Source organism: Artibeus jamaicensis, unplaced genomic scaffold (assembly GCF_021234435.1).
Source record: "Artibeus jamaicensis isolate MK-2021 breed Jamaican fruit bat unplaced genomic scaffold, CSHL_Jam_final contig_585, whole genome shotgun sequence".
In the NCBI taxonomy this organism is placed as follows: Eukaryota; Metazoa; Chordata; class Mammalia; order Chiroptera; family Phyllostomidae; genus Artibeus; species Artibeus jamaicensis.
The window spans coordinates 4,306,938-4,330,589 of record NW_026521894.1 but is presented as its reverse complement, the minus strand read 5'-3'; the positions used below and the strand labels follow the sequence as shown (position 1 = coordinate 4,330,589).

Sequence of the window (23,652 nt, the reverse complement as noted above, 5' to 3'; positions counted from 1 at the left end):
TCACAATAATGTCCTAATAATCTTTAGGTTGAGTCCCTTTGGAGTCGAGTCTCCAATAACATACACACTTGGAGTATGATGTTTTTATGTACTGGTACTGTCTCCAAGTTGTTCTGATTGCTTCCTTTTCAGACAGTTGAGATCAATCTCAGGAATGGATCTGAAATTTTTAAGATGACCAAGGAATGCCAACAAATTAAATCAAATTAGTAAACTATGGGCAATGTAAACATGGACCACGGGTCAAAGGAACTGCATCTATATACTTCATTCTCCTGTCCTGCTTTTTGGAACCAACCCCCTATGTCTAATCACATTAAAACAGGATAACCATATATCTCAATTTTCCCAGGGCAGGGCCATTTTCACTTTTAAAAGCATTCTGATTTAAAGGAACCTGCAATCTTGGCATATTGGGATGATGCTCTAACCAGCTAGCTGAGCTACCCAGCCAAGGCAAAAATTTTTCCTTATTGACCCTCAGATGCCTCATCCAATGGGCTTCTTTTTATCTTTCCACTTACGCTCAGGATTTCTTCTCCTTGAATTACATATGTGATTTTACTCTCTCTTTACCACTGGTTCAAATTCTCCTTTTCTTTTAAGCCTCAGCTCAAGCACCACCTCCTTCAGGAATCCTTCTCAATTTAACCTCTATAGAGCTCTCCTTTCTTTGAAGTTTTAGCTTATAACTTGGCACCTCCTGAGGTTTTAAGACTATTTTCAAGTTGTTTTTGTTTGTGTAACTACCAAAGCTGTAAGTTATTCATGAGCAAAATCTTGTCTAATTGCTTCTTTTATACCCCTTACATAATCTAGCTCTGTGACAAGGACTTAATAACTATTCAATAAATATTTTCTTATTTCCAAACCTGCCTAACCAGCTAGCTTGAGGACATAATAGGAAGACTCCAGGAATCTCCCACTGCTTACTTCTTTTCTTACAGCAAACTGTACCTTTCCTTTAAAGCACTTAACACAGGTTATAATTATATATTCATTTGTATGGTTTTTGTTTAAGGTCATTATATAGTACGGTCAAAGAGCACAGGGAGCTTGTGAGTACTGTTTATCACTGTGGACCTAAGACCCATCACAGTGCCTGCTATTGTTCCAAAAGTATCTGCTGATAGGATGGATGTCAGATGGACACACAGATGGATAATGGGAAAAAAATGATCTCAAAGTGCACTAAAAAGAAGATTTAAATTTTAGGGATAAACATTTGAAAAATAAACTGCTCACATTTCTAAAAAGGTGATATGGTGGTATGTCACAGGCTTATTAAAACCTTTCCTGCAGAGGGTCCCAATCCAGAGGCACCCAAAGAGGCCTACTCCAAGACACATCATAATGAAAAGGCCAAATTTCAAAGACAAAGAGAATCTTAAAAGCAGCAAGAGAGACATACATAGTAACATACAGGGGAGCCACAAAAACACTAGCAGTGGACTTCTCAATGGAAATGCTTCAAGCCAGAAGAGATTGGCAAGGAATATTCCAAGTAATGAAAAGTAAAGGCCTGCAACCAAGACTACTCCATCCAGCAAGGCTCTTGAATAAAACTGAAGGGGAAATAAGAAGATTCCGTGACAAAAGAAGGCTGAAAGAATACATCTCAACCAAACCAGCACTCCAAGATGTGCTAAAGGGACTGCTTTAAGAAGATAAAGGTATAGCATGAGAGAGAGTACAACACAGGTACAAAAGGAAAAAATGGCAATGAATAAGTACCTATCAATAGTAACCTTAAATGTATATGAATTAAATGCTCCAATCAAAAGACACAGGGTAGCTCTGGCTGGTGTGGCTAAGTGGACTGAGTGTTGGCCTTCGAACCAAAGGGTCACTGGTTTGATTCCCAGTCAGGGCACATGCCTGGGTTGCAGGCCAGGCCCCCAGTAGGGGGTGTGCAAGAGGAAACCACACACTGATGTTCCTCTCCTCTTTCTCCCTCCCTTCCCCTCTCTCTAAAATAAATAAATAAAATTAAAAAATAAAAAGACATAGGGTAGCTGAATGGATAAGAAAACATGACTCATATATATGCTCTCTACAAAAGATCCACCTCAGAACAAAAGACCTACACAGACTGAAAGTAAAGGCAAGCAAATGAACAGGAATAAAAAGCTGGGGTAGTAATACTTAAACAAAATGGATTTCAAAACAAAGGCAATAAAAAAAAGGCGAAGAAAGTCATTTCATAATAGTAAAGGGAAGAATCCATCAGGAAGCTAGAAACATTGTAAACATATACACATTCAAAGTAAGAGTACCCAAATATATGAGGAAGATCTTGAAGGACTTCAAGAAAGACATGGACAGCAATTGACTCTTTGTAGGGGATTTCAACACCCTATTGTCAACAATGGACAGATCTTCCAAAGTATTAATAAGGACATTGTGGTACTGGACAACATGCTAGATCAAATGGGCTTAACTGATATATACAGAAACTTTCACCCCCAAAAGGCAAAACATACATTCTTTTCAAATGCACATGGAACATTTTCAAAGATAGAACACATGATAGGACACAAAACAAGCCTCAACAAATTCAAGAAAATTGAAATATCACGCATTTTCTTGAATCATGATGGATTGAAACTAGAAACCAAACTTAAGGAAAAAAACTAAAAAACAGTCAAATATATAAAGACTGAATAACAAATTAAACAATGAATGGGTAAACAATGAGATCAAGGAAGAAATCAAAAAGTTTCTGGAAACAAATGAAAATGAACACACAACAACCCAAAACCTATGGAACACAGTGAAGGCAGTCCTGGGAAGATAGTTCATAGCAATACAGGCCTACCTAAAAAAAGAGAGAAAAATTTCAAATAAATGACCTAACCCTACATCTATAAAAACTGGAGGAACAACAACAAACAAAGCCCAGAGTGAGTACAAGGAAGGACATAATCAACATCAGAGCAGAAGTAAATGACGTAGAGACGAAGAGAACAATACAAAGGATCAATAAATCCCAGAGCTGGTTCTCTGAAATAATAAACAAAATCAACAAGCCTTTAAGCAGACTCATCAAGAAAAAAAAGAGATGACCCAAATGAATAAAATTAGAAATGAAAGAGAGGAAATTACAACCTATACCAGAGAAATATAAATGATTGTAAGAAATTACTATAAACAACTACCCTGGCTGGTGTGGCTGATTGGATTCATTTGTGCTGGCCTGCAAACCAAAGGGTCACCAGTTTCATTCCCAGTCAGGGCACATGCCTGGGTTGCAGGCTAGGTCCCCGGTAGGGGGCCCATGAGAGTGAACTACACACTGATATTCCTCTCCCTCTTTTTCTCCCCCCTACCCCTCTCTAAATATAAATAAATAAAATCTTTTTTAAAAAAGAAAGAAATTACTACGAACAACCAAATGCAGGAAATTTGAAAACCTGGGTGAAATGGACAAATTTCTAGAAATGTATAACCTCCAAAACTGAGCCAAGAAGAAGCAGAAAGTCTGAATAGACTGATATCAGCAAGTGAAATTGGAGCAGCAATCAAAAAACTCCCGGCACACTAAAGCCCTGGGCTAGACAGATTCACAGGAGAACTTTACCAAACATTTAGGGAAGAGCTACCCCGATTGTTCTCAAACTATTCCAAAACAGTCCAGAAGAGGAAAGACTCCCAAACTCTTTTTATGAAGCCAGTAGTATCCTAATTCCAATAGCAGATAAAGACACAACACAGAAAGAAAACTACAGGGCAATGTTACTGATGAACATAAATGCTAAAATCCTCAAAAACTTTTGGAAGACAGGATCTAGCAATACATTAAAAAGATCACACACCATTATCAAATGGGATCGTCTCACCTGATAGGAAGGATAATTATACTACATAGGCAATATGAAAGATGAAAATCACATGATCATATCAATAGATGCTGAAAAAGCATTTGATAAAGTATAGCACCTATTTATGATAAAAACACTAAGCACAGTGGGAATAGAGGGAGCATACCTCAACATAAAAAATGGCCATATATGACAAACCTACAGCCAACACCATACTCAATAGGCAAAAACTAAGATACCCTAAGATCAGGCACAAGACAAAGGTCTCCACTTTCACCACTTCCATTCAACATAGTATTGGAAGTTCTAGCCACAGTGATCAGACAAGAAAAAGAAATACAAGGCATCCAAATTGGAAAGGAGGAAGTAAAGCTGTCACTGTTTGCACATGACAGTAGTGTAAATAGAAAACCCTATACACTCTACCAAAAATCACTCAACTGAATAAACGAATTTGGCAAAAAGGTGGGATACAAAGTCAATGTTCAGAAAATGAAAGCGTTTTTGTACACCAATAATGAAACATCAAAAATAAACAAATGGGGGAAAGAAGGGGAGGAACATACCACAGGAACATAAATAGAAGACTTATGGGCATGGACAACGGGGGATTGACTGTGGGAGTGGGGGACTGGGGCAGGGGAGAGCAATGAGGAAAAAGGCAGAACAACTGTAACTAAACAAACAAACAAACAAAAAAACAACCTCCTTTCCTCTGAAACATCTAGAATAGTTAGGCCTGCAGCCCCACCTGATCTAGGATTCAAGATCTGAGTGACCACTACATGCCAATGGTACCATTATTTCTCTCTGTTATGTAAATTGCTAAAGTATAAAAACTATTGTTTCAAGAACACAGAGGAAATGTAACAGGGCTAGTGAACAAGACCAAGGTCCCTAGTGCATTTCATGCACCACCTTAGAGAGACAGCTGTGAGGCAGGCGGCCCCTGAAAGCACAGTCTCGCTTCCCTGGTCCAAGTGAGAACCATGACAATGTCACTGTGCAGACAGTCACACACTGCTGTGGCAAACTGGGCTGTAGGATCCAGCTGTTTTTGCAGTTAAATCAATATATACCATAAAATACTGAGAAAGAGAAATGTAAAGAAAATCAGTATAACTTTGGAGCACCAGGCAATCTGCTAATTAATTGAAATGCCTGATATTTATATAATGCTTTAAAATTGAAAAACTTTCATATTTCTGCTCTCATTTAATCCTTATAACATTCCAATAGAACAGAAAAAGTTATTTCTAGTTTACTGATATAGAAATTTGGGAATCAGAGGGGAACAAGCAGCAAGTAGGCAAGATAAAATGTACGTGTCTTCTGACACTATGCTCTTTCCACAACACCTTACACACCTTCAAGGGAATTTTCAGTTCTTAAACCAACTGATTTAGTTCTTTCTTGGCATATGATTGTGAAAAGAATGCTGATTTATGGAAAATAAAAAACCTCTGAAGGCATTCTCCAGTAACCTCCTTCCCTCGACAACAGAGGTGTGCTCAGTGGGCAAACAGGAAGTGAAGCAGCAGCAGGGACCAGTAAGAGAAACAGGATGAACGATGACAGAAACTAAGGGTCTGGTCTCTCTAGGATCAGCCCAGCTACAGTAAGCGATCCATAACAATGGCTAGTATCACACTCGAAATATAGTACAGGAAAAATTAAAAGCTTGACCCAGGCCACTGGGGAGAGTCATGGGCTTCTGGGACCTAAAATTTGTCCTGATTGTTCTCTGAAACCATGTGACTCCTGAGTCTATCTTTCCCTTTGCAGTTGAGTTCACTCCCTCATAATCTTTCATCTAGTCGACCAGAATAGCCTCCTAACTTGTTTCTATGCCTCCAACTCTCCCAGCTTTCAGTCCACCTCCTGCACTATCATCGATGCAATCTTCAGATGGCACTTACTGTAGAAATCTTCCTTGCTTCCTCCCACCCAAGGGGGTTTGGAATTAACCCCTCCTGCCTGTGCTCCAATACCACTTGCACTTCTCTAAACTATGGTATCTCTCCCCACATATACTATAAACTCCCCAAGGCACCAGTCTTGTCCGCACAATTTAGAGTCTCAGAGGTAGATGTTGAATAAATGCTTATCAAATTGATTTAGTTATGCTTTATATCTGCCCTTAAAATCTAGCTTGTTAGGGAAGCAGGATGTTCAGTGTGGGAGAACAAAGAGCATCTCTGGGAAAGGCTCTCATTTTCAGTTTCCCAGTGTGTCACCTGTGTCCCTGGCTGAGGGGAATGCTGAGCATAGAGGGGGGCCTGAAGGAGTGATACTCAACCACTTCACTTGTGTGAGGGTACGATCATCTCCAGTCACTCTGCTCAATACAAGGAAGGGGGTAAGGCGACCAACACCTCCTGTTCTTCCCTCAAAATATTGCAAGTTTTCTAGTGAAAAGTGCACAAAATCATGTTTCTTCGCCTTGTCCCAAGGGCTCTCAGTATATGTGTACCAGATGCTGTTTCAGTGTGCTACCTCCAGGGGAAATGGGAAGGTGTGGAACCCTTCTCATTTCTGCCCTTCAAAACCAAAAGGAAAATAAAAGTTCACCTCAAAAATACTCCCTTGCCCCAGAAAATATTCGCCTGTTCTGTGATTCACTGGCGCAGCTATAAATAGCTGAAAAGGAGAAAAGCAACCACATTAGCTCCACTTAAGACTCAAGTGAGTTAGTTCTTGATTCTGTCCTCCAATCACACTCTATTTCTTAAGTTCCTTTTGTCTCATACTCTCTTGTTGGGAACCACCCTGCCTGATTTCAGGAGCTGTAACCACTCTATGGCTAAGGCTGAGTGAGCAACCACTGGACCATAAGCCACTAAGGAGACAAAGCTTATCTACCTGGCAGGGGCACTGCCTCAGCCCCTTTACTTCATCCATAACTGACCCCCAATGCCTCATTGGTTAGCCAATGACAGGTAAGATTCCCAAAGTGGGGAATGACCTAAAACAGGCACAATCATGTGGAGGCCCCAAAGAAGGACTTGGGGGGCTACAGGAAAAGTAGGTGATGGACCCCTGCCCCTCGGCTATGACATAGCCTGAGTCCTCATTCTGTCTCCTAATCTCTTGGCTGCCTTACTACCCAGGCCTGACTTAAGCCTGAGACAATGCCTTAAGCCTGAAACAATGCTGGTGGTGGGTACTGCCCTATGCTGGAAAGGGCAGGTTCCCCAGGGTGATCAGGCCTAAGAAAGAATACGTAAAATCCTGTGAAACCTGCTTTGTTTAGAATGCTCTCAATTAAATAAGGGTCCAAGCAAAAAGTGAGTTTGTTCCTCAAAGTTTTATAACTCTTTAGCTTTCTGACCCTGACTCAAAATAGGCTCAGAGTTCTTTGTTATCTATTGTTTGATCATTATTGCCTGACAATGATTGATGAGCTTTACCTGTATTCCTGTGCAAAATGAACCCAGTAAAAGCCCATTGAGGAAAAGGCTCCTGGCCCTTCTCCTTTGAGAGATTGGCCACCTTTCCTCCCCAGGCAGATCATGTCTTGGTAGACTTATACTCATCCGTGGTGGCCGGTGGCAAGGGGGCAGGGGGAGAGGGGCCTTGCAGGAGGAGCCCCCCAACACTCTCTGCAATTATTTCACACCTTTTCTCTCCTCAAATGGTCAACACCTCATCCTCTTGTCTCCTTTTTCATCTGATAACCCTAATTCCTTCTTCAATGAGAAAAGTGAGGCCATCAGAAGAGACCTTCCAGATGTCTACCATCACACTTACCTACTGCTTGTTACTATTATGCTCTGTCTAGTAGCTATGTGTGGCTATTTAAATTGAGATTAAATAAAACTAAATATTCAGTTCTTCAGTCTTACTGGTCACTTTTCAAATGTTTCACAACTGCATATGGCTTGTGGCCCCTATCCTGGACAGGGCAGATATACAACATCTCCATCACTGCAGACAGTTCTACCAGACAGTGTTGTTCAGAGATGACCTATCTGTATGTGTATCTAAAACAACCCTGTACTTATTTGTGCATCTCCCCTCACAGAAGTCAAGGACACTGCTCCAGCAATTCTTTCCTGCCTACATGATCAGTTTTCAGCTCAATAAGAGATCATTTCCATCGGTATATAAACATGACTGTAATTTTCCTCACCTTATAATAAAAGAGGGACAGTTTGGGGTAATGGAAAAGCTTTGGAAATAGATAATGGTATTCTCAACACAAAAACGAAATGATAAATATGTGCTACTGTAGTAATGATACTGCAGTATATAAATGTAGTAAACCAACATGCTGCACACCTTGAACTTACATGGATATTATATGTCAATTATATCTCAATGAGAAAAAAAGATAATGGTAATGGTTGAGCAAGATTGTAAATGTAATTAATGTCACTGAATTTTAAGTGGTTAAAATGGTAAATTCAATGTTATATATAATATATATGCTGCCATAATAAAACAAATTTTAAAAGATTTTATTTATTTTCAGAGAGAGGGGACAGGAGGGAGAAAGAGAGGACAAGAAACATCAATGCGAGAGAAACATTGATCACTTACCTCTTGCATGCCCCCAACTAGGGACCTGGCCCACAACCCAGATGTATACCCTGACTGGGAATCGAACCTCTAGCCTTTCCCTTTGTGGGACAATGCTCAACCAACTGAGACATGCCAGTGAGAGCTAAAAATATTTTTTGAGGACAAAAATCTTCCTCTCTCTCTCTCATTTTAAATTGTTATTCAAGTACAGTTATCCCCATTATCCCTCCCATGACTCCCCCGACCCAAGCCATCTCTACCTCCCACCCTTGAACCTACCCGCCCTTTGGCTTTCTCCATATGTTCTTTATACATGTTTCTTGATGACCCTTCCCTTTTTACTACCCATTATCCATTCCCACCTCCCCTCTGGTTACTGTCAGTTTGTTCTTAATTGCAATGTTTCTCATTATACTTTGCTTGCTTGTTTGTTTAGTTGATTAGCTTCCACTTATAGGTGAGATCATAGGGTATTTGTCTTTTGCCACTTGGCTTATTTCACTTAGCATAACGCTCTCCAGTTCCATCCATGCTGTCACAAAGGGTAAGAGCTCCTTTTTCTCTTCAGCATAGTATTCCATTGTGTAAATGTACCATAGTTTTTGGATCCATTAATTTACTCTTGGACACAGGCTGCTTCCAGCACTTGGCTATTATAAATCTGACCTGGCAATTCCACTGCTGGGATTATACCCTAACGATAAAAATTTTTTGAAGCCATCAATTGCCCATACCCACCACCAGCTATGGCCCTATTTCTGTTTCCCTTTATAGCAAAACTTTCTAAAACACCTGTGTGGTTTTGCCTTCTCCAATTCTTGTCCTTGTGTTTGTGCTTTGACCCCTCTAATTTCTCAAGTCTTTCTGCCTGACCACTTCATCAAAGTTGCTTTTATCAGCTGCTAAATCCAATGAACAATTATTTTTCATTGCACTTGCTTTATCAGCAGCTCCTGATAACCCTCTCCTCCAAAACACTTTATTCCCTGTTTTTAAGTCCCAGATCTGCCTCTTAAGACCTGCTCCTCTACTTTTTGCTCTCTGACCTCTTGGATCCTGGGCTCTGCTCACCAGGACTCACCAACCTCCTTAACTTCAACTGTCTGTTTATCTGGACCTCTGCCCACAGACAACCTGACTCTTTCAACTCACTCCCCACCACCCCCTGCTCCCACCATTACTGCTTCATTTGACTGCCCTGACTCCCCTCTCATCATTAATTCTGAGACCTTTCTGAAGAGCCAGCCAAGCACTGGTCTATTTGGTCTCTCTATTTAAGATCTAGTAAAGTCTATGCCATCCCTGACTAAGTCCTTTTTTTAAATATATTTTATTGATTATGCCATTACAGTTGTTCTATTCCCCCCTTCATTCCCCTCTACCCTGCACACCCCTCCCCCACCATTCCTCCCCTTTAGTTTATGACCATGTGTCTCAAGTTCTTTAGATTCCATATTTCCCCACACTATTCTTGCTCTCCCCCCTATCTATTTTCTACCTACCGTCTATGCTACTTATTTTCTGTACCTTCTCCCCCCTTCTCCTTCTCCCACTCCCCTGTTGCTAACCCTCCATGTGATCTTCATTTCTATGATTCTGCTCCTGATCTAGCTGTCCTCTTAGTTTGCTTTTGTTTTAGGTGTGGTTCTTAATAACTGTGAATTTGCTGTCCTTTCACTGTGCATATTTTTTTATCTTCTCTTTCTTAGATACGTCCCTTTAACATTTCATATAATAAGGGCTTGGTGATGATGAACTACTTCAATTTGACCTTATCTGAGCACTTTATTTGTCCTTCCACTATAAATGAAAGCTTTGCTGGATAGAGTAATCTCGGTTGTAGGTCTTTGGATTTCATGACTTGGAATACTTCTTTCCAGCCCCTTCTTGCCTGTAAGGTCTCTTTTGAGAAATCAGCTGACAGTCTGATGGGAACTCCTTTGTAGGTGACTGTCTCCTTATTTCTTGCTGCTTCTAGGATTCTCTCCATTTTAATTTTGGCTAATGTAATGATGATGTGCCTTGGTATGTTCCTTCTTGGGTCCAACTTCTTTGGGACTCTCTGAGCTTCCTGGATTTCCTGGAAGTCTATTTCCTTTGCCAGATTGGGGAAATTCTCCTTTATTATTTCTTCAAACAAGTTTTCCACTGGTGGCTGTTTCTCTTCCCCTTCTGGTACTCCTATAATTCAGATGTTGGAGCGTTTAAAGATGTCCTGGAGGTTCCTAAGCCTCTCCTCATTCTTTTGAATTCTTGTTTCTTCATCCTTTTCTGTTTGGTCATTTTTTCTTCCTTCTGGTCCACTCCCTTGATTTGAGTCCCAGTTTTCTTTCCATCACTATTGGTTTCCTGTGCATTTCTCTTCATTTTAATTAGTTTAGCCTTCATATGTTCCTCTAATTTGTGACTAAAATCAATCAGTTCTGTGAGCATCCTGATCACCAGTGTTTTGAACTGTGCATCTGAAAGTTTGGCTATTTCTTCATCGCTTACAGTTATGGGCTCTGGGGCTTTGAGTTCTTCTTGAGCCATAATGTTTTGCTCTGTTCGTGCCTGTTACGTATGAGGAGTGGAGCCTTAAGTGTTCACCAGGGCAGGGCCACCCTGGTCACTGGTTTGTGACACTGTATGTGGGGGCGGGGTCAGAGAGGGGCAATAGCGATCCCCTCTGCTGCTTCCCACCACTGTAGCCTGCGCAGTCTGTCTCACCGCTGGCTCCTTTGCAGGTTTATTTGCGCGTGAATGTGTGACTGCAGTCAGCCAGCCGCCTTGCGCCCTCGCTGCTACTCCACACCTGGGATCCGCCCACTGCTTCCTGCACGCCTGGGTTGCATGCCCCTATCAGTCCCGTGGATCTTTCCTACCTGACCGTGCTCTGCTGCTGGCTCTGCCCCTCTTACTGGTGTGGCTGAAGGGTTCGTTGTTGTCAAACTTCCGTATAGTTCAATTTTCTGTGGTTTGGCTGCATTTTTGTTGCTAAAACTTTGTTGTTTTTAAACTGGGTTGTGTGAGAAGGTACAGTGTTTCCACCTACGCCTCCACCTTGGTGGAAGTCCTAAGTCTTGTGACTAAAAATAATAGGTATAAATTTCTAGCTTCTTAAATGACACAGTCGATCTTCCTGTTAGAACACCCTTAGCCTTAGATAAAATAGCTAAAGTTGTTCCCCAAAAGAATCAATGTCAAACACTTATTTGTATTTTCTTCAATGGATCTACCTGCTTTACTTAGATTCTTTTATTTGGATTATACCAGAATATACTCTGTATTATTCTGGTGCCTAAAAAAAGGAAACACTCTTAGATTTCTCAGGTAACTGGACAAGGATAGAAGATGTGCTTTGATCCAAATGAAAATAAAATAAAATAAAATGATGGCTACTAGTGTCAGCTCGGGACTGGAAGTTTTTCGATCTTAGTTTTCAATTTCCATCCTTACAAATCATTGTACATTTCTTAGGACTGAAGCCACATACCTGGAAGCATCAAGGAATGGTCTGTAGGCCAAGCTGATCCATTCTTCTCTATTGGATGCATATCTTGGCTCCCGGGGTGTTTCTCTCATGGTGTCCAAATCCACTAAATAATGGCATTTACTGATGTCGATCTGTAATGGAGAAAGGCCAACTCTTCATCAGAAATTACAAAGGTCATTTCAGGGTAAGGAACATCAATTGCAATTCTAAGCATTCCCATTGGGTTTTAGAAGCACAGGCCTGCAAGTCCTCAGGAGATGTTACCTGTGCTCTCTGCACTCAGATAAGAGTGCTGCATATTGGGTTATTATTTTGGCTCCTAGGAGTAATGAATGTAAGCATTGTAAGTTCTGACTCATTTGGGTATTAAGTCCTTCTAGCCATACAGTCATTTCTGAAATTAGCATAAGTCTACAAGTTATTCAAAAAACTATCTTCTGCTCACAACTGCTCCCTTCCAATGATCACTTCTTATTCCAGAGATTAAAAGGGCATGACACACACACGTGCTAATGTGTGAGGAAACCCTGCCTCTGCTGACAGAGCCGTGTGAGGTTACCTTACACCTCACTAATGCTACAACAATATCATGCACATCATCTCCTTCAGAAGTTCTACGGAACTGACAGAGACATGGGAACTGTTCCTGCAGCAAAAGATCAATAAAACTGAGATACCAGAATTGAAGAGTGGATAAAATTATGAAAACTATATAGTAACTATAAGCAAAACAACAGTCATTCAGGTGCTCACAACATGGTTACACAACAGCATCACATATTAGTATGCTCACAGGAGAATACTAATATATTTCATTTAAAATCACTTTGGTACTGTATTTATAACAAAATTAACTCAATGGAACATGCTATTAAGTTGCAGAATCCTTCTGCAGTTAAATAGTTCATTTCGAACAATTACATTCTTTTCCCTCATCTTGAAGCCAATGGAATATTTAACAGCTGCAAGGAAAATTTGTAAATCTTTTTAATTTTAAATAAAGTCTTTAATGTTTTAAAAATAAAAAATAAAGATGACATACAAGTTTCTATGAAGTTAAATAAAACTCAAAGATGGAAAATATCACTGTGATATTGTGATTTATAATAAATAGATATTTTGGTTCATTGTTCCTGGCTCACAGCTTTCAGTACCATTGTTATTTCCTAATTGATAAGAGCAATGGAAGCATCTTTTGCTATAATATTAGGTCTCTTGTCATTAGTACCTGAAATTCCTTCAAACCCATAAAAGTGAAAGGGGTACCTCATTATTCATAACAAGCCCCTTCCAACCACAACTGATTTTATGATTTTTATGTTAATAGGGTGACTTCTGGAAAGCACCTAAAAATGGGGGAGGAGGACTGGTCACCAGATGAAGTAATCATGTGATTAGAGGGTTGGAATTTTCAGTCCCACCACTGACCTCTGAGGAGGACAAAGGTCTAATTAGACACTGAGTTCAATCACCAATGGCCAATGATTTAATTAGTCATGCCTGTGTAATGAAGCATCTGTAAAAATTCCAGGACAGGTTCAAATAGCTTCTGGTTTGGTGAATACATGAAGATTCAGAGAAAACGGTGTGCTGAGAGAGGGCTTGAAAGATCTGTACCCTTTCTCTATGCCTTGCTCTATGCACCTCTTCCATTTGGCTGTTCTTGAGATGTATACTTTTATAATAAACTGATAATCTACTAAGTAAAATGTTTCTCTGAGTTCCGTGAACTGCTTTAGTAAATCAATCAAACCCAAGGAGGGGGTCATGGGAACCTCTAATTTACAGCCTGGTAGGTCAGGGGTGTCAAACTCATTTTCATTGGGGGCACATCAGCCTCTCGGTTGCCTTCAAAGGGCCGAATGTCAAGTGCTTAACAGTTAAGGAGTAGTTACATTTATACAGTCCTAAAATTATTTTGGTTATTATGTCTGTTACCAGGCATTGGTGTTCTTAAGTTCCCCAAGATAGAAATCGAGAGGAAACCCCAGAGAGGTTTCCAGACAGATTTTATTAAGCTTATGCTCGAGCACAAGGGAGACAGCATAAAGGAAGGTCCTCTGAACTGGCTCTGGGGCTGGCTCTGCTTGGCTGCTTTTATAAGCTGGGGACAAAGCAGGCTTGCTCGAAAAGGCGGGCTTTTTGAAAAGAGTGGGCCTTTAGAACTTTCCATTTCAGGGTCAGGTGACTTCCTTCTCCAGATGTGTTGCCTGCTAAACTATGTTTGTGCACCTGCCAGATTGCTCATTACTGCCACCCTAAGGTCATATTCAACTGCACATGCTGGTCAGTAGGTTAAGCAGGAAGCTAGAAGGGAGATGAAATCAGCTACCTCTGCATTTCTGAGTAGGGAGTGCAGAGGTGATGACATTTTTGCCTGTGCTCCTTTAGACCACCTGGTCTTAACTTGACTTTGTGACCATCTGGTACTTTTGAATCCCCAACTCAAGTTCCTATGCTATATCAAGTCCTCACTTAACACTGTTGTTAGGTTCTGTAACTTTAAATGAAACAATGTATCATGAACCAATTTTACCACAGGCTAATTGATATAAACATGAGTTAAGTTCCTATAGCATCTCATCAATTTTATAATGGAACAATGTTGAAAAAAACATTATTCAAGGATCTACTGTATTATTTAAAAAGTATCATATCAAGGCCTATATGGGATTACTATTCCCTATATTATAAACGAAAAAGCCAAGACTCGGACTAATTAACTTCATTTTTGGCAAGATATATATATATACTAAACCCCTATAATATACTAGGCATTTAGAACTAATAATATAGATCAAATACATAAGACACAGTTCTTGCCCTAAAAGGATTTAAAGTACTAACCAAAATCACACATAGCAAAGCCATGTTTGCACTAAGGTCAGAGTGACTTCAAAAGTCATACATCAAGACTGCAGAAAATAACTGAATCATAAGCAAAGTGCTCTCGGGAGCTCATCTAAATTGTTTCTTAAAAATTAAAATAAAAAAGAATCATCCCCATCCTGGCCGGAGTGGCTTGGTTGGTTGGAGTGTCATCCCATGTACAGAAAGGTCACAGGTTTGATTCCTGGTCAGGGCACATGCCTGGGTTGTGGGTATATTCCCTCTGTTGGGGCACGTAGGGGAGGCAACTGATCAGTGTTTCTGTCTTAATCAATGTCTCTCTTTCTCTCTCCCCCTACTTTCCCCTCCCTCTAAAATCAATAAATGTATCCTTGGGTAAGGATTAAAAAAAAAAAAGAAGAGTCCTCCTAAAAGTCAGGTTTCAGCTGATACAAAGACTATTTGAGGCTTCTGATCAAAATGGCAATATAGGTGAACACACTAATTGCAACCTCCTACAACCACATCAAAATTACAACTAAACTACAGAACAACCATCACTCAGAACTATCTTAAATTGAGCTAAACAGAAGTCCTAGTAACTAAGGATATAAAGAAGAAGCCACAACAAGACTAGGAGGGGCAGAGACATGGAAAGGGCTGGTACCATATCCATCCTATTTTCACCACCAGGGTGGTAGTGAAATAGGGAGAGATATTTCAGCTGTGGAGGTCCCTCCTGAGCAGCAGAATCTCAGCCCCACAGCAGAACCCCGAACCCAGTATTCCAGGGCCAGGAATGGTGGAGTGAGACAGAGAGTCCTGGGGTCCCTGTGCACATACTCACTCTGAGCTTTAGCACTGGCACGGCAGCTTGAAGGGACCTGTGACACATGGTTAGGAACTGAATTGTCAGGTTTCAGGACGAGGGCTGGAGGAGCAGCTGTCTCCCAGACAGAAGTGTTGGTAGAGGCCATTGTTCCTTTCCGTAGACCTACCCTCAAATGAGTGGGCAGGTGGGTAGCAAATCTGTCTCCATCTACCTGGCTTATACTGTTCATCTCACCCTATCTGACCTGAGGCCCTATGTGACCCAACCTGCAGGCCCACCCAAACCTGTTCCAGTGGCTATTCCATACTTATGGCCTCTCTTGGCCCATGATGCTGACTTGCCTAAAATGTTTCAAATAAGTAGCATATGGCCTCTGTATACCATGTACCCCTTGCTAAGTGGCCCCAGGTCCAACACTAGTAACAGTCAATCTTGGTTTATAGCTTGGTCTACACTGTGCGCCTCCAAGACCAACATATGCAACAGACACCTACAAACTGCTTTGTAGCTCATGCCCTGTGGCCCTGGGCAGGGCACAGACAACAGTTAACATTGGCCTGCACCTCCCAAGAGACCCCAGAGCCACTGCACCCCATTGGCAGATTCAAACCACACTGAAGCACCACAGAACCACATCCACCATCAACACACTGAAGCGGTGAACTGGCAGGTACCTGAGCCGTGCTGACGTGAGCTCTGCTCTGTGAGATTTGCCCCAGAATAGCAGATCCTGCACACAACCAGTCCTTGCATCCAATTGGCCTGGTCAATTCCTCCTATCAATGTGCCAACAGCAGTCAAAGTTCAACTACAACAAAAAGGTGCAGAGTCCACATGGGGGCAGACCTGGAACACCCACTTACATGACGAGGTAGGATGTGCCACTGGGCCCCATGGGACGCCTACTACGTAAATATACTCTACCAAGTCTGAGAGGTAGAGAAGCTTTACTGAACACATTGAAACAAAAAAGGAACTCAGTCAAGAGGAAAAGACAAAGAAACGTGTCTCAAATAAAAGAACAGAAAAAAACTCCAGGAAAAGAACTGAACAAAATGGAAACAAGCAATCTACCAGATGTAAAGTTCAAAACATTCATTAGATGAGTAGATGAACTTGGTGAGAATTTCAACAAAGAGATAGGAAACATAAAAATAAAGACAGAAAACATAAAAAAGAACCAATCAGAAATAAAGGATACATTAAATAAACAGAATACATCAAAGGTAATTAACTGGAGTAGATGAAGCAGGGGATCAAATCAGCAATTAGGAAAATAAGGAAGAAGACGTATCCAATCAGAACACACAAAAAAATGAGGAGAGTATAAGGAGCCTCTGGGACAACCTCGGCATTCCAATGTTAATCGTGGGTACTCCAGAAGAGAAAGAGCAAGGAAATTGAAAACCTATTTGAAAAAATAATGATGGAAAATTTCCCTAACTGGGTGAAGGAAATAAATGTACAAGTCCAGGAAGTTCAAAGTCTCAAACAAGGTGAACCTAAAGAGGCCCACACCAAGACACATTACAAGAAATGTTAAAGGGTCTTCTCTAAGAAGAAGAAAGAAAAAAATGATAAAAATATGAATTAAGAAACAATACATATACACCTATGAACAATTAGTTTAAATGCAAATGGATTAAATGCTCCAACTAAAAGACATATGGTGGCTAACCCTTACATATGCTGTCTACAAGAGACTCACTCCAAGATCCAAGATGGTGGCAAAGTAAGTGGAAGCTACACTAACATCCTCCCAGGACAAAACTGGAATTACAACTAAGTTATAGAAAAATCACCCTGAATAACCAACTGAACAGCAACTGGAGAAAAGCCTTATAACCAAAGACTTATAGAAGAAACTACATCATGACAGTAAGACTGCCACTAATCCTGGCCTCTGGTACAGCCAAGTGAGGGCAGTCTGGGGTTAATGGCTCTGAGGAAAGAGCTGAAGGGTCAGCTGCCAGCATCTCTGTGCTGAGTCATTACCCACACTGCAGAAGCCATTTTTCTCAGGCAGAGCACAACCGTCCAAACAGCATCAGCTGAGGGGGAAGCAAATGATCCACTCTCAAGAATCCCTCTCACCCTACCCTGTGGAGCTTAAGCCTGGCTGCTGAGAAGTAGAGCTGGAGGCACTTACAATGATTAAGCCTAACAGAAAGCCTTCAGGCAGTGGTGGAACTCTGACTTTAACTGACCCTCCATAGGCCTGGAGCTGGTAAAAGACAGCCTTGGTGCACAGCTTGGTCCTTTCTACATCCACCCAGGACCAGCAGAGAGAGATGCAAGCTGTGGGTCACTGACAGCTACAAACGGGTCGCCCAGGGCCAGTCACAGTCAGCATCTGACAGGTCTGCACCAGTCTTTGCAGATCTGTGTAATCCATACAAACACAAGAGATCCAAAATAAGAAGACAAAGAAACAGACCCCAAATAAAAGAACAAGAGAATTCTCCAGAAGAAGAGCTAAATGAAATGAAGCCAAGCAATTTATTAGATACTGAGTTTAAAGTAATGATTATAAGGATGCTCAACAGCATGAAAAAAGACCCAGAAACCATAAAAAGGTACCAGTTAAAAATAAAGAATGCAATATCTGAAATAAAGAATACCCTGGAAGGAATAAACAGGTTAGGTGAGGCAGAAGATTGAATCAGTGATTTGGAAGACATGGTAGAAAAAAACATCTAAGCAGAGCAGAAAAAGAAAAAGACCATGGTGGGTGTGGCTCAGTGGATTGAGTGCTGGCCTGCGAACCAAAGGGCTGCTGGTTCAATTCCCAGTCAGGACACATGCTTGGGTTGTGGGCCAAATCCCCAGTAGAGGGCATGCGAAAAGCAACCACATATTGATGTTACTCTCCCTCTTTCTCCCTTCCTTCCCCTCTCTCTAAAAATGAATAAAATATGTTTAATAAAAAGAAAAGAAAAAAATAATTTGAAAAATGAGGTGAGTTAAAGGAACCTCAGGGACATGAAGCATAAAAATATCCACATCATGGAGATACCAGAAGAAGAACAGAGTGAACAAGGGATTGAGAATATATTTGAAGAAGCAATGACTGAAAACTTCCCTCACCTGGTGAAGGAAAAAGACACACAGTTCAGGAAGCACAAAGAGTCCAAAGAAGATGAACCCAAAGAGGCCCACACCAATACACATCATAATTAAAATGCCAAAGCTTAAAGACAAGGAGAGAATCTTAAAAGCCAAAGAGAAAAGTAGTTAGTTACCTACAACTGAGCTCCCATAAGAATGTCATCTGAATTCTCAACAGAAGCATTTCAGGCCAAAAGAAATTGGATTGAAATATTCAAGGTGATGAAAAGCAAGGATCTGCAACCAAGGCTCCATTGCCCAGAAAGGTTATCATTTAAAATTAAAGGAGAAATAAAGAGCTTTCCGGACAAGAAGAAGCTAAAGGAGTTTTTACCATCAAACCAGTATTGCATGAAATATTAAATGGTCTCCAAAATGAAAGAGGAGGAGGAGTCAGAGGAAGAGGAAAAGGAGGAGGAGAAGGAGAAAGAAAAGAAAAAGGAAAAGAAAAAGATGAAGGGGGAGAGTGAGGAGGGGAGGAAGGAAAGGAGAGGGATGAAGAGGATGAGAAGAAGGAGGAGGAGGAGAAATAGAAGAAGAACAAAAGAGGGAAATAATAAAAATAAAGTGTCAATAAATATGCGTCTATCAATAATCACATTAAAAGTAAATGTCTTAAGTGCTCCAATCAAATGGCATAGGGTAGTTGAATGAATAAGAAAACAAGACCCACATATATGCTGTCTCCAAGAGATTCACCTGAAAATGAAAGATACACACAGACTAAAAGCAAAGGGATAGAAAAAGGTATTTCATGATGACATAAATGAAAAAAATAATGGGACAGCAATACTTACATATGACAAAACAGACTTTAAAACCAAGGCTGTAGTAAGAGACAAAGAAGGACACTACATAATGATAAAGAGAACACTACAACAAGAGGATATAACCGTAGTAAACATTTACGTACCAACATAGGAGCACCTAAATATGTAAAGCAAATCTTGATGGACATAAAGGGAGAGACTGACAGAAATACAGTCATAGTAGAGGGTTTTAACAACCCATTAGATTTCAATGGATAGATCTCCCAGGCAGAAATCAACAAGAGACAGTGGCCTTAAATGACACACTAGATGAAATAGGTTTACTTGATATATTTAGAGTAGCAGAGCACACTAAAGCAGCAGAACATACATTCTTCAAAAAAATCTTTTTCATTTATTTTTAGAGAGAAGCATAGGGAGGAAGAAAGAGAGGGAGAGAAACATTGATTGGCTGCTTCTCACACAACCCCAACTAGAGACGTGGCCTGCAACCCAGGCTGTGCCCTGACTGGGAATTGAACCAGGGACCTTTTGGTTCGCATGCTGGCTCTCAATCTACTGAGCCAAACGAGCCAGGGCAGAATATACCTTCTTTTCATGTGCACATGGATCATTTTCTAGGATAGACCACAGGTTAGGACACAAAGCTAGTCTCAAAAAATTTAAGAAGACTGAAATCCTGTCAAGCATCTTTACTGACCATAATGCTATGAAACTAGAAATCAATCACAAGAAGAAACTGAAAAATACACAAAGACATAGAAGCTAAAATGTTATTAAACAATGAATGGGTCAACAGTGAGATCAAGAAAGAAATCAAAAGATACCTCGAAACAAATGAAAATGAGAACACAACAACCTAAAATCTGTGGGACATAGGCAAGCAGTTCTAAGAGGGAAATTCAGAGCATTACAGGCCTTTCTCAAGAAACAGCTTAAAAGGTTCAAATAAACAATCCAACTTTATACTTAAGTAAAATTGAAAAAGAACAACAAACATAACCCAATCTGAGTAAGCAGGAAGAAAATAATACAGATTTTAGCAGAAATAAACAAAATAGAGTCTAAAAAAAAACAAAACAAAAGATTAATGATCCAAAAGCTAGTTCTTTCAAAGGTTAAACAAGATCGACAAACCTTTAACCAGACTCATAAAGAAAAAAAGAGCCCTAGCTAGTGTAGCTCAGTGGATTGAGCACAGGCCTGTGAAGCAAAAGGTTGCCGGTTCGATACCCAGTCAGGGCACATGCCTGGGTTGCAGGCCAGGTCCCCAGTAGGGGACACACAAGAGGCAACCACACATTAATGTTTCTCTCCTGCTCTTTCTCCTTCCCTTCCCCTTTATCTAAAAATAAATAAATAATTTTTTAAAAAAAGAGAGAGGACCCTCATAAATAAAATCAGAAATGAAAGAAAAGTAACAACTGACACAAAAGGAATACAAAGGATTGTAGGAAAATGTTATGAATAACTATATCCCAACAAATTGGATAACCTGCACAAAATGGATAAATTCCTAGAAACATACAATCTTTCAAAACTTTTAAATCAGGAAGAATCATAGAATCTGAATAAACAGATTACACCTAGTGAACTTGAAGCAGTAACCAACAAAGAAAAGCACTGGACTGGGTGGCTTCACAGGCAAATTTCACCAAACATTCCGAGAAGAACTCATACCTCTCCTTGTCAAAATATTCCTAGCTCATTTTACATCGCCAGCATTATCCTAGTTCTAAAACCAGATAAAGACATTACAAAGTAAGGAAATTATAGGCCTATAACCCTCTTGAACATAGATATTAAAATCCTCAACAATATTTTAGCAAACTGAATACAGCAATACATCAAAAAGATCATACAGTACTATCAAGTGGGATTTATTCTGGGGATGCAAGGTTGGTACAACATTTGCAAATCAATAAGTGTGATATACCACATAAACAGAATAAAAGATGAAAGGTACATGTTTATATCAATAGATGCAGAAAAAGTATAGGATAAAATCCAGCAGCCATTTATAATAAAAACTCTTAGCAAAGTGGGAATAGAAAGAACATATCTAAACTTCATAAAGGCCATATATGGCAAATCCACTGCCAGCATCATACTCAAAAAACTACAAATGTTCCCCTTAAGATCAGGAGCAGACATGGATGTCCACTTTCAACTCGTTTATCCTACCCACAGCAATCGGACAGGAAGAAGAAATAAAAGGCACCCATATTGGAAAAGAAGAAGTAAAACTGTCATTATTTGCAGATGACATAATTCTGTACATAAAAAACCCTAGAGATTCCAAGAAACTACTAGAATGATAAATGAATTCAGTAAAAGTAGCAGGATAGAAAATATCCAGAAATCAGTTACATTTTTATATGCCAATAAAAAACTATCAAAAGGGAAATTAACAAAACAATTACAGTCACAATTGCTTCAAAAAGAAAAAATACCTAGGAATAAATTTAACCAAGGATGTAAAAGACCTGTACTCAGAAAATGATAATACATTGAAAGAAATTGAAGAAGATACAAATAAGTGGAAGCGCATACTGTGTTAATGGATAGAAAGTATTAACATCCTTAAAATGGCCATACTACCCAAAGCAATCTATAGATTCAAAGCAATTCCTATCAAAATTCCAATGACATATTTCACAGTACTAGAACAAATATTTCAAAAATGCATATGGAATCACAAAAGGACCCGTATAACACCAGCATTCCTTAGAAAGAAGAACAAAGTTGGAGGAGTCATACTACCTAATACCAAACTATACCATGAGGCCATAGTATGCAAAACAGCAAGGTGCTGGCATAAAAACAGATGTATAGATCAATGGAACAGAATTAGTGAGCCCAGAAATAAACCCACATGTTTTTAATCAATATTTGACAGAGGAAGCAAGCACATACAATGGGCTAAGGATGGTTTAGTCAATAAATGGTGTTGGGAAAATTGCACAGATACATGCAGAAAAATGGAACTGGACCACCTTCTTATGCCGCACACAAGAATAAATTCAAAATGGATTAAAGACTTAAATGTTGGTTTGGAAACCATAAAAACCATAGAAGAAAGCATAGACAGTAAAAGCTCAGATATTTTTTACTGTTGCTCAGTAAACACATAAAAATATTTTTTTCTGATATATCTCCTCAGGCAAGGGAAACAAAAAGAAACAAATGAAACTATATTACACTAAAAAGTTTTTGCACAGGAAAGGAAACCATCAATAAAATAAAAAGACAACCCACAGAATAGAAATAGTCACTGATATATCTGATAAGGTATATATAATATAATACAATAAAAAAACTACATTTAAAATGTAAACAAACAACTTAAAAAAGAGACTTCATACTAAAAGTAAAGGGATAGGAAAAATATTTCTTGAAAATGAAAAAAAGAAAACAAAATGCTGCTGAGGTAGTACTACTTACACCAAGACAAAATGGATTTTAAAATAAAGGCTGTAATAAGAGACAAAGAAAGGCCCAGCAATTCCACTTCTGGGAATTTATCTGAAGAAACCCCAAACACTAAATTATAAAGACATATACATCCATATGTTTATTGCAGCATTATATACAATAGCAAAGATATGGAAGCAATGTTAAGTGTTCAACAGCTGAATGGTTAAAGAAACATTGCATATATACAATGGGATATATAATTCAGCCATAAAAAAACAGCAACAATGAAATCTTGCCATCTGCAACAACATGAATGGACCTGGAGTGTATTGTGCTGAGTGCAGTAAGTCACACAGAGAAAGACAAATTCCAGATGATTCTACGTATGTGTGGAATGTGAAAAAAAATAAATAAACAAACAAGCAGAGCAGAAACAGGCTCATAGATACAGAGAACACTCTAACAATGTCTAGATGGGAAGGGGGATGGGTGAAAAAGGTGAAGGGATTTAGAAGTACAGATAGGTAGTTATATAACAGTCGAGGAGATGTAAATACAGCATAGGGAATACAGTCAACACTACTGTAATAACTATATACAGTCTCGGATGGGTACTAGATTTATTGGGATGAACACTTCATAGATTTTACAAATGTCTGATCATAGGGTTGTACAGTGAAGCTAATATAATATTTTACAGCAACTGTTATTTTCAACTAAAAATATTTTTAAGTAAAAAAATATATTTTTAAAGATTTTATTTATTTAACTTTAGAGGGGAAGGGGGAAGGAGAGAGGGAGAGAAACATCAATGTATGGTTGCCTTTTGTGCGTCCCCTGCTGGGAATTGGCCTGCAGGGAACCGGCCTGCAATCC

General features: G+C 39.7%; 1 protein-coding gene across 2 annotated transcripts in view; it reads right to left on the bottom strand.

Annotated features, from left to right (window-relative positions):
• ALG9 (ALG9 alpha-1,2-mannosyltransferase) overlaps nt 1-23,652 on the bottom strand; it is a 159,350-nt gene that overhangs the window by 32,883 nt on the left and 102,815 nt on the right. For both annotated transcript variants that reach the window (XM_037136170.2, XM_037136169.2), the window contains exon 14: nt 11,821-11,951. In XM_037136170.2, coding sequence (XP_036992065.2) covers nt 11,821-11,951 — 131 coding nt within the window. The remainder of the gene's footprint in view (nt 1-11,820; nt 11,952-23,652) is intronic.